General features: G+C 33.2%; 1 protein-coding gene across 1 annotated transcript; it reads right to left on the bottom strand.

The window, feature by feature from the left end:
- Positions 1-1,575: 1,575 nt before the first annotated feature.
- On the bottom strand, positions 1,576-14,287 carry LOC122015822 (ubiquitin-conjugating enzyme E2 2-like). The gene is made up of 6 exons (XM_042572878.1): positions 14,065-14,287; positions 13,317-13,450; positions 13,209-13,234; positions 10,670-10,759; positions 3,842-3,930; positions 1,576-2,024 (listed from the first exon to the last, which is right to left on the bottom strand). Exons 2-6 carry the CDS (start codon positions 13,439-13,441, stop codon positions 1,896-1,898), a joined length of 459 nt encoding a protein of 152 aa, XP_042428812.1. The 5' UTR covers positions 13,442-13,450; positions 14,065-14,287; the 3' UTR covers positions 1,576-1,895.
- Positions 14,288-15,068: the final 781 nt, after the last annotated feature.

The following is a 15,068-nucleotide window of genomic DNA, read 5'->3' as shown; positions in this document are numbered from 1 at the left end:
TAGATTTCATCATCCTTCTTTTTGTGTTCAAAACCCTAACTTGTGTATTTTTTTCATCATTGTTGTGCTTTCTGATTCTTGGCTCCTTTTCTTGAGTTCGTTTAACAATATCAAAGTGTAATTGGAATTTGAGTAGATTGTGTGCTTGAGAATTATATCGTTTTTTGAAAAAATAAAATCTGGAGTATGAAATAGTTCGTGAAGAATTTTCTGTTGGTGTGCATTGTTTCTGTTTGACTTGCAAATCCTTTTAGATGCTTAGGATGACCGTGGAACCTCTGGCTTATTAAGTAGAACACTATGGAAGTATCTTGAACAGTTCTGAAATAAAATTATCTGCTGACACCAATGATTGATAAATAACTAAAAGCAGGCCAACCCTAGGAAACAACAAAACAAAAAAACTAAATTTCATGTGAAACATGGCGGCAAAAGATGAATACGCTCGCCCCCAGCGTTCCCGTCAACCTGCCCCAGAGTCAACACAGAGGAGGTAAATCATGGGCGGCTACTAGCTTTTGGAACAGTGACTAACATATAAGGGAGATATTTATCTCGATTTTGTCAAAATTCGAACCTCAGACTTCATGATGGTAACATCTCATGTGTTAACCATTAGACTCATCTAAGGGAACATGAAGTATATTCATATTTTATTTACTTCCAAATTTCTAATAGATTATGTAGTATCTTTCAAATGAGCTTTTCTTATGACAGATCTTGCGAAAGCTGGTGATCATTTGTAGTTCATTTGAAATAGAAGCTGCAAACACAGGTGGAACCATTCAGATTTGGAAACTCATTGCATTTCTTCCAAGGTGAATTTCCATTGGGAATGAATATTTGGTTTCAGGACTGTTGGGCTTCACCATTATGTTTATGTGCAGAGTCAATTTAGAGGGCGCGGGCTTCTTTGCAGAACCCTTAGAATAACTTAAACTAATATTGAAAAAAGAAAAGTTCAATAGGCAAACCTATCGTTCTATCGTTCCATTCAAAACATTCCAGTTCATAAATTTATTTGTTTTTTTATTCATAACACAAAAATTTATGTCATTTATTTGATGATTTAATTAATAATGTTAATAATCTTCATTTTAATTTTAAATTATTAACGTCGTTATGTAATGACTCGAAAACCTTCCACACATCTACGGGATTATGGTGTTGTGATAGGATATTCAAATTATCATTCAGACATCTACGGTTCGATCCTCAACTATGATGTATTTGTAGAAATTTTTTCTCTAAATGAGAGGCGTAACTAAAAGATGCTAGACTTCTGAATTGATCGTCACGTGTACTTCTCGATTTACTCTAATATCGGTGACAAATTTTCGTCAAATTAAATCAAATCGACTTCTAAGTATAGTCGATAAGACTAATTAGGCGTATTACCTCCACACAATTAATTTTATCAAATAAAATAATCACTCTAAATTTCATGGCACCCTTAAATCTGGAATAACGACTGTACGAGTAGTTTCATATTATTTTGCTATTAAATGAAATACCGATTTAATAGGTAACATGAAATGATAAATTCTTATAAAAGTATTTTCAAAAGTAACTCCGGAGATTAAATGACATTTTGCTAAAAGGAAAACTTAATACAATAATTTTATTGTTTTACAACGATAGTATTGAGCATCAGACACTGTACTTTTATCATGACAAATACTGAGTTTCACTTTAGCATGCAATTACGTTTACTGGCCGCAAATGCATGCGTTTAAACGATAAGCAAACCCTAACCAGAACAAACGCCAAACTTGACAGTTGCAAGCGAGGGGATAAGATTTACACATTTTTGCCTGCGTCCAACTTAAACAAGCATTATTCATCACGACGGCAACATAACTTTAGGATACTAGTAGGGAAAAATCCGCCATCAATCAATCTGCTGTCCAACTCTGTTCGACGATCTCACGCAGTTTTCTGTTGTATTCCCGCTTGTTCTCGCTGAACATTCGCGCAGCTTCAGAATTTGCAGGGGAGTTGGGATTTGGATCACAAAGCAGGGACTGCAGCAGTAATCAGTTACTGTTACTCTGAGTAGACATTCTGTAACTCAAACAGAATAAATTTTACAATTCCTAAATCATTCAATAACTTTAAAAGACCTATGTATGAAAGTTATTACCACGACTCCCTGATCTTGGTGGTTTAAATCCCCCATGGTATTACAAAATATTCTACCAAGTGCAGGTTGGTATTAAGGGAACAAGGTAGTTTAACCAATTTATATAAGCTCTACATCTTGATCTATATCAACTCATTCAACTATCCTTGGGTACTATTCCAACTTCAAACTGAAGGATTCATGAAAATTTTAGTGGTATAATTTCCTGATGCAAACTGCTGATATACAACTCAACCAGAGTTACTCCAGATTTTATTTTCCAATCATATCCTATATTTTAATAGAATCTGCCCCTTAAGACATATCTGCGGGTAATTTGGCATTTAGATAAATCATTCAGGTTAAATTGCAGTATTTTCTTAATCATTCTACTTGTGCAAGAGGATAAAAGCAATAAGAAATACTTCTGAGAGCACATCCAAAAATGCATTCTTTGAGAACGCATGTGAAACATCTAATATACCCTCTCATAAAAACAAGTATTAGATCAGAAAATTTAAATAAAACTTTTTATCGAAAAAAAAAGCACAATCTCAAGCAGTTCAACTTGATTTCTTTATTGAATGTTAGAGGTCAATCATCTTTTTCATGCCTTAGATAAATCTGAGAAAAAAATTGAAACTATAGTTTGTATATGATAATGGTAGGATCTCAGTCCAAATTCGATAGGGAGCACAGTGTTCTAGATATTTTCGTATTTTAATTGCACTAGGTACCAAATAAGTGCATTGGCTATTGTTTGGGTCAAGATTGGCAAATCTTGCAAAAAATTGAGTCAAACGAGCCAGGAACTGACCATGCTAAGCTGCTCTATGCAAATTAGCCACGCACCATTGCAATTTTTTGCATATTATACAGATGGCAAAATCTGAGGTGGTGATGGTGTTTAGGCAACTCTAGATGGAACAAAGGATGAAGTGGTGATAGTTGAGTCCGCAAGATCAGCATGGCAGGCCTTCAATGCAATTAACCCATATCGGGTGGAATATAAATATCAGATTAAATATTTTAGATAACATATGGTTCAGTCTCTTATCGTGCAACTTGCTCAGTGATCCATGAGAATATATCTCAACCACAATCCATTCTGCCAAAGATTAGGAATTGCTATTTTGGTTATAATAAGATCAAAAGGGACTAATGTGCTGGTCAGACTGGGTCCAGTTTGCAGATTCTATGACTATATTTGCTAACCAATTGACTCCGATGATCGTTTAGGTGTGTTGTTCAGACAAATTATAACCATGGGTCGTCGTCAAACTTTTGCATGTGGAGATCACAATAGTCCATTTTCATCGTAGGTGTGCTGTTGAGACAAATCATAAAAAATCAAACAAAAGCTTTACACAGATGATATCTGAGGCAGAGGTCTTCATCTAATGATGGCAACAACTCCATGTGATTCAAGAGATTTTCAGAACCACAGTCATGTTTCCTTAGCCTTCTTTCCCTACACGTCTTTCCCAACTAGTTCTATGGGCAAGTATTGTGATCAAGTTATGTTTGAATGGAGCTCTAATTGCCTTATTTTTCTGTGTAAATCTCAAACTAATCATAACTCGTGCACCTAGTGGATAAACGTGATGGGTTCTTATACAGTTCCTGTTAATCCCTCCTTGATTCACATCATTTTTCAATATATATTTAATCCCTGAAAAATGCTAAAGAAAGTTGGAAATTATAACAGAAGTAGGCTACCTGAATGGAAGTAAGAATAGCAGCAACGTCATATATTGGGCTCCACTGGTTCTGCAAAATATCCAAGCATATACTCCCATCCGCGTAAACTAATCATTTAGGAAGCATTAGCATAACAAAATGATAAAACCAAGCATAGATCAAAGGTTATGTCCTATAACATTTGAGGTAGGTAGTCCATTAATTATTTTATAAAGACAAAAAGAAAAAGGAACCAAATGATATAATTTGAATACATGGCGTCAACAAGTTGTGCTCGAGCCGAGCATGGCAGGACCCAGCTGGCTAGTTTAGTTGTTGTGTAAGGCCAGATATGGCAAGCCACATCGTTGGCTATTGGTGACATCACACTAATCTGCTCAATATGGGCATGGGTTCAATTGAAGCATGCCTATGTTAGCCTTACACCCACAAGATAAAAATTATTTTTAAAAATAAAAAATAAAATCAAAAGAAGCAAATTATAAAAACAATAAAATATTCAAAAATAAAAGTCAGAAAATATTTTTAAAAAAGAAAACTAAAAAAAGTTTTTTAATTTAAGGAAAATTTTATATATTTACATGGAAAATACTACAACAACAATAATCAAACCTTATCCCACTAGGTGGGATCGGCTATTTGAATCATTTTATGTCATTGGGCTCTATCCCCTACTATATCACCATTTATACTTAAATAAATTTTATCTTATTTTATTATTACTAACCAAGTCTTTTGTTAGTTTTCCTCGTTTGATGTGCGTGTTTGTCATAATTTCACATCACCTAACTAGAACATTTATTGGTCGTCTAAGTGCATGTCTGTACCATCTTAAACGTATCTCTCGGAATTCTCCCTCAATAGATGCAACTCTGACTTTCTCTCTAATGCTCTCATTTCTTATTCTATCCATTCTCGTATGTTCACAAATCCACCTTAACATCCTTATCTCTGCAACTCTCATCTTCTGCTCATGTGCTCGAGTTATAGTCCAACATTCAACTTCATATAACATAGCAGGTCTAACTGTGATTTTACATAACTTTCCTTTAAGTTTTAGAGGTACTTTACGATCATATAAAACACTCAACGCTCTCCTCCATTTCAACTATCCTGCTTGTATTCTATGTAAGACATCACTCTCAATCTCTCCATCGTTTTGCAAAAATGATCCTAAATATTTAAAGCTCTCCGTTCTAGACAACTCGTCATCTTCTGTCTTAACAATTGTCTCATTACGTCTAATATTACTAAACATAAATTTCATATATTTTGTCTTTATTCTACTAAACCTAAAATATTTCCCTTCTAGTGTTTCCCGCCAAAATTCTATTCTAGTTTAGTATTTACTCTTTCACGTGTTTCATCTACCAAAACAATATCATTTGCAAATAACATGCACTATGGTACTGTACCTTAAATGTGTGCAGTGAGTTCATAGATAATTAGTGTAAAAAGATAGGGACTTAGAGCTGATTTTTGATGTACTGTACCTTAAATGTGTGCAGTGAGTTCATAGATAATTAGTGTAAAAAGATAGGGACTTAGAGCTGATCTTTGATGTAATCCTATTTTTATTAGAAATACTTCAGTTACTCCGTCTGAAGTCTTCACTCTAGTCGTTACATTCTCATACATATCCTTAATTAGTTCAATATATATTATGCTAACATCTCCCTTTTCTAGAACTCTCCATATAATTTCTCTTGGGACTCTATCATAAGCTTTTTCTAAGTTAATGAATATCATGTGTAGATCTCATTTTTGCTCCCAATATTTTTCAATTAGTTGTCTAAAAAGATATATAGTTTCTATTGTCGACCTTCCAAGCATGAACCCAAATTGATTTTCGGTCACCATGGTCTCCTTCCTTAATCTTTTTTCTATTATTCTTTCCCAAAGTTTTATAGTATGACTCATTAGTTTAATACTCCTAGTTTGCACAATTTTGTATACCTCCCTTGTTCTTATATAAGGGAACTAGAGTACTTACCCTCCGTGATCAGACATTTTTTTCGTTTTCAATATCATGTTAAATAATTTTGTAAATCATTCAATATTTTGTTTCCCTACGCACTTCTATTCCTCTATCGAAATTTCATTTCGTCCAACGGCTTTTATATTGTGTATTCCATTTAAAATTTGTTCTATTTCTGAAGTTTAAAATTTACAATAAATTTTTATACTCATTTGACGTACTTAAATTACCTAAGTTAAGTTGATCACCTAAACTTTCATTAAAAAGTTGATGAAAATACATCTTCCATCGCTCTTTCATTTCTTCATCGTTTACTAGTATCATATTGTATACATTTTTAATACATTTTATTTGAATATGATCTCTTGTCTTTCTTTCTCTCATTTTAGCTATTCTATAAATATCTCTTTTCCCTTCTTTTCTATCCAATTTTTGATATAATCGTTTAAAAGTTTCATTTTTGCTTTATTCACTATTTTCTTAGCCTATTTCTTGGTTATTGTATATTTTTTTAAGTTTTTCTTATTCTTACAAATATATAATTCCTTATAAGCTGTTCGATTTTCTTCACTTTCTCTTGTACTTTCTCATTCCACCACCACAAATCCTTACTTAGTGGTGCATGTCCCTTTGACTCACCAAGTACACTCTTAGCTACTATTTTCAAATTTAATATAATCTTATCACATATCGTATTAGAATCACCGTATATTTCACCCAATGCTTATACTCCTATCTTCTCCTTTAATATATTTTGTTTCCTATCTTTTAACTTCCACCACTTAATTCTAAGAATCATATATATTTTCTTTCTATTGATGCTACTAACCTATGTTGAGTAGTTAAGTTTTCTCTAAGGATGACCTTGCAATCATTACAAATCTTTTTATCCCTCTTCCTAACCATAAGAAAGTCAATTTGCGATTTACTATTCCCACTTTTGAATGTGACCAAGTGTTCTTTTCTTTTCTTAAAAAACGTATTAGCTAATATAAAGTCATATGCTATTGTAAAATCCAATATAGTTTTTCCTTCTTCATTTCTCGTTCAAAATCCACAACTCCCATGTACTGGCTCGAGTTCGGCTCGGCTCGACTCAAGCTCGAGATCGCTCGAGCATGTAGAGTTGAGCTCAAGCTCGATATTTAATTATGGGCTCGAGCTCGAATTTTTTTATTAGTTTTTAATAAATAAATTAATATATTATATAAATATATAAAAATATATATTATTAATGGCTCGTTTAGCTCGATGAGTCACTAAACCAATTATAATTAGGCCCGAGATTGGCTCAATTTCTAATTAAGTTGGCTCGAGCTCGGTCAATTTCGAACTCGAATAGAGTTTAGACCAAGCTGCTTACGAGCGGCTTGACTCATTTGCACCTCTACCATGTACCTCTCATATTCCTCATTTTTCACTTCGACGTACCCATTTAGATCACCTCCTATTAAAATCATTTCATTTAGTGGAATATTTTGTAATACTTCATCTAGGTCATCCCAAAACTTTGATTTGGTAGCTTCATCTAATCCTACTTACAGTACATATATGCTAATTACATTTATAATTTCTTTTGTCACTATTATCTTAAGGGCAATAATTCTATCCCCTTTTCTAACTACTTCTACAACTTCATCCTTTAATGAACTATCTACAATAATACCTATTTCATTTCTTGTTCTATGTACCATAACTTAAAATCCGAGTTCTCTATCATATTTATCTTCTCACCTACCCATTTTGTCTCTTGTACACACAAAATACTAATTTTTCTCCTAATCATCACATCTACTACTTCCATTGATTTACCAGTGAGAGTTCCTATATTCCATGTTCTAAATATTAGACTATTAGTTTTTCTATAATATTTGTTCTTGTCCAACCTATAGTATGAGAACCCTTGCCTATTTAAGGCTACGCTCAAGTTCTCAGGGAGATGTAGCGGTGCTTGCTTATACATTTTAGTCGGACTCTGCAATGCAAACTCTTATTTAACACTACACCCGAGTTCTAGAGATATAGTGGTCCTTGTCGAGATTATAGGGAACAACCTAGCATTAACACAATAGTTTACATTTATCATAGTTTAACACTAGTTGGTAACCTAATGCAACCCTATAAAATTTATAGTAAAATTTTATAGAGTTTTTAAAATTTTTTAAGGTCAATAAGGCAAATTTAGATTAAAGTTGATCAAAATACCCACACCCAAATTATTTTTGTAAATTAAGGGACTTTTGGTCTTTTTATTATTTTTATTGGAAATACTCCTAAGTCGACACGAATTGTATCTAGTGCATGGTATGAGCCCCTACTACTTAGCCTGCCCCGTTGCCCAAGCCAAGCTCAGCACAGCTTAAATTTTAGTAGTCATGTCGGGCATAACCCAAAGGGTTTGTAGAGTCACTATAGTACTAGCTTATTAACTAAAATGTTTACTTAAGTTAAAATTTAGGTAAAAAATCTTTAGAATATAATATTCTAAACTTATAGAGAAATATCTCGAATAGTTGGAACAAACACAACAATGATACGAAAAGATAGATCAAATGACAATACAAGATTACCTGGATTATCAAAAAAAAAACTATATATATATATATATATATACACACACTCAATCTATTGTATCATGCTTCTAGGAGTTGTATTACCATCAAGATATCTACTCAATCTATTATATTAGTGGCTTGACAAGGGAGATGAAAGGGCAAGAAAAGAAACCACTCAGGCATCATGACTTATATAAAGGTTATAGAGAGAGAAGGCATTATTTAGGGGTGTAAATGAGTCAAGCCGCTTGTGAGCTATTCAAAGTTCGATTCGATAAAAACTCGTTTGAGCTCGTTTAATGAGGCTCGTTAAGATAAACAAACCAAGCTCAAGCTTCACAATATTCGGCTCGTTAACTCGTGAACATGTTCGTTAAGCTCATGAATCAACTTTTAAATAAAAAAATAATAGTTTTAATATTGAATTTACACTCTACTTATGAAAAACATAGACAAATATATTAAATTTATTTATTAAAATAAAATTATAAATTTTAACAAGAATATTATAATTTTTTAAAAATATATAATTTAGTTTTTAATGAATATTTAAATTTATAATTTATAATTTATATTTATTAAACTCGTTTAGGTTCGATAAAAACTCGAATAAGCTCGTGAGCCATGAATATATTCGTTAAATAAAGCTCGAGCTCGGCTCGATTATAAACGAGCCAAACTCAAACATCCAAGAGTTTGGCTCGGCTCGGCTCGATTACACCCCTAGCATTATTAAATGTTTATTTAGACAAGTAGTCCAATTCTTAGATATGTCATGGTTGAACTCTCTTAAATGCTATGATAATATCAATCAATGGAAGATATTCTAGGATATTCAAAGATGATTCTATTAATTTGTCAAACCATGCTGGAGTCAATACTGAGGTACTCCAAGATTCTAACAATAGCTTTGATAAAAAATCTCTTACATCTTAATAATTATAGTTTTAATCCCTGTTCAATGCACCACTTTTTTTTGCAAAATTTACCATATAAGTGTGTGTGGTCAAAATATTAGTAACTAACTCTGGATTTTATATATATATATATATATATATATATATATATATATAAAGAGAGAGAGAGAGAGATTTGATATGCAGCGGACCTTACGCCGCACATCTCGTGCACACCTAAGAATTTTTTCCGATTTGAAAATTTGTTTGGGCTTAATACTATAACTCAACTCATAAACCCTAAAGACAAAACCCTAAATGAAATAAACGCAAGCTAAAAAAATAAACAAAAAACGAAAAATTATTTGATCCATAGCTTAACATCTTACTATATATATATATATATATATATATATAAAAGCATCCAATGAGTGAATTTAAAATACTATGTTATATGGAGCTAAATGTTAGGTTATGAAGCAAGCACAAAAGATAAGTTACAGAGATGAGAATGTTAAGGTGGATGTACGGACATACGAGAATGACCATGATAATCGAGGTTGTGCTTATTGAGGGAAAATTTCAATTGATACATTTAAGATTATATGAATATGTACTTAGACACCAATAACTATCTCAATTAGGCAATGTGAGACTACGATGATTATGCACATTTATCGAGGAAGAGGAGATCAAAAAAGACTTAGATAACAACGATAAAATAAAATTCATTTAAAAATAAATGAGAATATAGTAGTGGATCGAGCACGTAAGAGTATTCATATAGACGACTCCGCTTAGTAGGATAAAAGCTTAGTTGTTGTTATTGTAGCATCCATGGGTGAATTTGAAACCTAAACCAACATCAATTCTTCTCAAACAGCTAGATGATAGTTAACATCTTGGACTTTGACAATTTCTATGCAAAGCAAGCATAAAGAACAATTAGGTGCCAAACCTAAATCTAGAAATGCCCAAGTGAATAGCCTTTGCAAATAGTATCTCTATAATCACAAACTCAACCTCGAACTGATGACGCCTAAAAAATTTACAACAATAAGGTGATATAAACATCCTGAACTTTAAAGATCTATGTTGTAAAGGCCTAAAGGGTAATGAATAGTTAATGATCTTATCCGATGACAAGGTAGTCAAGACATAATTGTCTCTTCGCAATCAGACAACATAGCATATTTTTGATAGAAATAATCGTTGCTGGGAAAATTGCATCATGCTATACAAACAGTCAAACATCAAGGAAATCATATAAGATCATGCAGTATTATACTATAAGTAGCAATATCTGCAGTCTCCAAAAATTTATTTGTGAGGTGCATGTAGTCTTTAAAAATATATATTTTACAGTAGACTCACCACGAAGCTTTTCAAGAAAATGGGAACAAGCAACTTCACTTACTGTTGGGATGAAACATCCTAGAGACAAAGCGTACGGTGGGTGGCTTGTTTGGATAATCCTCAATAAACTGAAGTGTCAGTTTAAACGTGCCTGACCAAAGCAGATATTTCAACTTAAGAAGAGAGGCATGAAACTAAATGGCAATTGCAAAAAGGACATAGCAACGCTTCATGAATGGCATAAAATGAAATTGGCAATGCTATTTTAACATGACAAATAAATATTCAAACAAGAATAGGTTCCTCATTATCACCACGAAACCTGCCGGCACTACATGTTGATCCTAGAAAATTTCAGATTTTTAATCAAGTCATATTTAGTTATATCAATAGAGGTAATTATCGGGAAAGTATATTTGACTAATTATTGAGTTTGTTGTTAAGGATAATTTTTAAGTTAACTATTGAGAATAAAGTAATGGATTACTTTTTTTTTAACACCCATTGTTATTTATCATTTACATGAGGATAATTATTTGGCATGGTTCTCATTCTATAAGTCTTTTGTATTTTTCTTTGGTTATATACAATTGTATAATTAAGATGTATTTACTTATGTTGGTGCTTGTTAGTTATATGCTTGTTGGTGTGGCATAACTAGAATATCATGTCATCATGGCTACTCTTTGTGATGTTGCATTCAACTTCATCATCTTTGTTTGTGATATTTGACTTATTACTACAATAAAGCGTAGTATTGACTATTGACAAGACAAGTCAATATGAAGAGTGAGTTACGCTAAGTGAATAAAGGCTTCCAGGCTCCACCTATATCAACAAACTTGTTTTGCTCGTGTGTTAGTCACAAGTTATACTGATGAAACAAGTGCAAGTGTGATATTGGATGCACCATAGTCAGGTAGGTAGTGTACAGTCATACTCCTGCTGAGAGAATATTAGGTTCCACCCTCGGTCATGTATGAGAGTGCATGGAAAATCCAATGGTCTAACAACGTCCATGAGTTATTTTGTGGCATAGTTGACAGACACATATTAAACACGACCCTTATTGTATAAATGCATGACGACACAAGAGTTGGATTTCAATGTTAGATATCAGATGATTTTGGCCATTGCTAGTTATAGGTGGCGTGCTCAAATATCTAAATGGAATTAATGATTTTTGTTGCCATATTAGAGACACATAAGCTGTAGCTGCTAGCACTTGGTGCATTCTAATGTGTTTCTTTGGTTGTTAGGAAGTTTGGGATTATATAGAAAATAGATGATGCATGTGGTGCATTAGTGTAGACTGAAATATGCAAGCAATATAGCAACAATCCCCCTACTAATGACCCCAGCTTCAATCTTAGATGACTATTATCTGAATCAAATGCGCATTCCATCATCCTTGGAATTGATTTCAGTAACATACAGTGAATGGCATCCTTGGAATGTGTACCATCTGGAAGATCATCATCATGTCATATATGTCCTAACTATTTGGAGTTGGTTACCTGACCAACCTTGAAATTTGGACACACTATAATCTCATTATTTAACTTCTAGTCACAAATATACTAAATCTGCATTTTGTTGATGTGGAATTTTCCTTCCCTGTACACTAAGATCTTGTACAACTTCCACGCACAGATAGACTGATATAATGTCTTAAATGACATGTCCAGATAAATGATTAGCAGAGAATCATTGCTGCCTTCTAGGATTACATTCATCCCTGTACAGCAGGCTGGTATTACATCAATATTTTAGTTTTGCAATTGAAGAAATTGCAACAGAAGTTGACTGGTCATTCCTTACATGGATTTGTTGTGTTAAGTTGGAAGCATTCTGTTGCGATTTTATCATTGATTATTTGTCTTTTTATGTTTTTGTTTACTGAGCAAAACAATGTTAACATCCTAACATCCTTAATATCATAAGCAGTGTGCGTGGATATGTGTGAATCTTAAGCAAGCTATGTTGAAGTCTTGAGCGATGAGGTAGGTTTAGAACATTAATGTTTGTGTGTGTGTCTTGAGCACAGAAATGTTGAAGTCTAATATCTTTAGCATAACAAGCGGTAGGGTAGGGCAAGTTCAGAAAAATTAGTGTATGTGCGTTTGTGCATCTAGCGCATCTTGAGCAAAGCTATGTTGAAGTCCAATATCTTTGTAGCAGTTCAAGATCTTGAGCATAGTTAATAATGAAGCAAGTCTGGAACCTTAGAGCTTGGCATCATCTGCTAAGATCTTTACCACTCAGGCATAAGGCTTGAAATATACTTGGGGAAGGTGAGAATTGATCTTAAGACCTTGTTACTGAGAATAATTAACTTCAAGTTCTTTAGGTAAGAATAGGTCCTGTTTGTTTACCATATAAATCCAGAATGGATTATAATATTTATAAAACAATGATAAGTAAAATATTGGCATATTTTAATGTATACCATGACACAAGGCATAGATGTCGTTACTTTATATTATACTTCAAGTTGAATGAAACAAACTTCAGGCCTTAATGCTTACTTGAAAACAAGATTAAATAATACAAAAGCAAGATACAAAATCAACATGATCTAACTGTGCACTATCAGTTACCTCCATCCCAAGGTGTATCATCTGGGCTGCAGTTAATAATACCTAAGTATCAGTAATCCACCACATGAAAGTAATGATGAGACAACAAGTAGTTCCTTCCGAGCATACCCAAATATAACAGCATTCCAAAGCATAATGTTGTTTTCATGGGGAGCGCCACTGATACCGGCTGGAGGATCCTGTTGGAGCCTCTTGAAGTCCCTCATCAGCCTCTTCCTTGCAGGAGTCGACATCCTTGCTACCTAGAGGGTAGAAGTTTTGACGTCACAATCAAAGCATTGGAAGCAAATCAGGGAAAGCCTATAATTTCCTTTGTGCTAAATGTTAAAGCTAAGATATATATTAGAGGGTTCTAAGAAATCTTCGCTCTAAATCTTAATGAAAAAAAGGAAAAAGGGTATCAAACATAACCACTTGTGCAATATGTTCATTTTTTCCTTTGTATATGCCTACTATTTGTCCACAAAATCAAAAACATAAATCTTAGTTTTAACACCATTGGTAATATTAACAGTGTCATCGTTTAGAGGAAGAAGATGAGAATTAGAATACACTGCACGGAAGCCTCATGGAATCCCGGTTCCAAATAAATTACCTCTAGGCAACAAATTCATAGATCTAAATCAAATAAAATATGAAAAATCAAATCTTGACAGTGCAGGAGACTAATCCCAACCAGGGCACAACCCAACAAAAATCTATTTGGTTTCAAGGAAACCTAACAACCAAAATTTATCCATCGAAAATTTTCCTCCATGATCAACTACACGGTTAAATTGTTTACCACCAGAAATTGGGTAAGCCCATCGAAATTGAACATATACCATACAACATAACATTGAAATACATGCTCCACCTGCGACGCCTCGAGCTCAGACGGCAATGTATCCTCGCAGGTCGTTTCAGGGGGACGAATCAACTCCTCCTCTTCCCGACGGCAGTTACAACGGCACTACGAGAGAGAAACCTTGTACTGCTGGGGCAGTGCCGAGGGAGGGAGGGAGGGAGGAGGGAGGAGGGAGGAGGGAGCAAAAGAAGAGGCGAATCGAAGGAAATCTTGAGTGAAGATTTGAGACGCAGCACAGAACCAGGGCCCGAAGTATTTATTTATTTATTTTTATTAAATTTATTTATTTATTTAATAATCCAAAACTCCGATTAAATAGAGACAAATAAATTATGAGACATTTTTACCTATGGCATCGAAAAGGCCAGAGAATTTATAAAAGGACGGGATTAGAGTATCCATATTAGTTTTCATATTAAAAAAATATAATTTAAAGTAAAAAAATTATTTTATTAAATTCATATATTCATTTTTAACTACATTTTGTATCAATTTTTTTATTTTTTTCTCTCTCCTTTATAACATTTAAGGAATATAATTCATTCACTAAATTTAGATAAATACTATTTATAAATTTAAAATTTATAGAAGGAATAAGATAATTTTTTATAGTTATACCATTTAAAGTTTAAGATGAATTTTTTTTTCTGATAGAATAAAATGCTCTTAGCTTACTATGTTCTTTAATGAGAAATTTCAATTGTGCATACTGTTTCTTTTAGAAATGACTCTTAATAGTTTAGATTTTTTTTTCAAAACGTCAGATTGAGTATTGAATTCTTATACTTTTGCCCCTGAGCTGCCAAATATTACAGAATCTCCATTGAAAACATAAGTGGTGGTGTGTTTGATGGTCAATTTGTAATAGGTGCAAAAATACATTAAAAACCCGTTATATTAGGATAAATATCTTCATAATTTATCCTTTTTCAAAATGCATGAGCCATCTTAAAGCTAGGGGTGTCAAAAATGAACCCGACCCGACGACCCAACCCGAGTCGACCCGAAAAAAA

The sequence above is a fragment of the Zingiber officinale genome, chromosome 8B (genome assembly GCF_018446385.1).
Source record: "Zingiber officinale cultivar Zhangliang chromosome 8B, Zo_v1.1, whole genome shotgun sequence".
NCBI lineage: Eukaryota > Viridiplantae > Streptophyta > Magnoliopsida > Zingiberales > Zingiberaceae > Zingiber > Zingiber officinale.
The sequence above is the reverse complement of the archived record's forward strand: the minus strand, read 5'-3'. Positions and strand labels throughout refer to the sequence as shown.

Coding starts and splice junctions, on each gene's coding strand:
- LOC122015822 (XM_042572878.1), bottom strand. CDS start 13,441: ATGTCGACTCCTGCAAGGAAGAGGCTGATGAGGGACTTCAAGAGGCTC. Junction 13,235..13,316: donor TGGAATGCTGTTATATTTGG/GTATGCTCGGAA, acceptor TATTAACTGCAG/CCCAGATGATACACCTTGGG. Junction 2,025..3,841: donor CTATTCTTACTTCCATTCAG/GTAGCCTACTTC, acceptor TTACTGCTGCAG/TCCCTGCTTTGTGATCCAAA.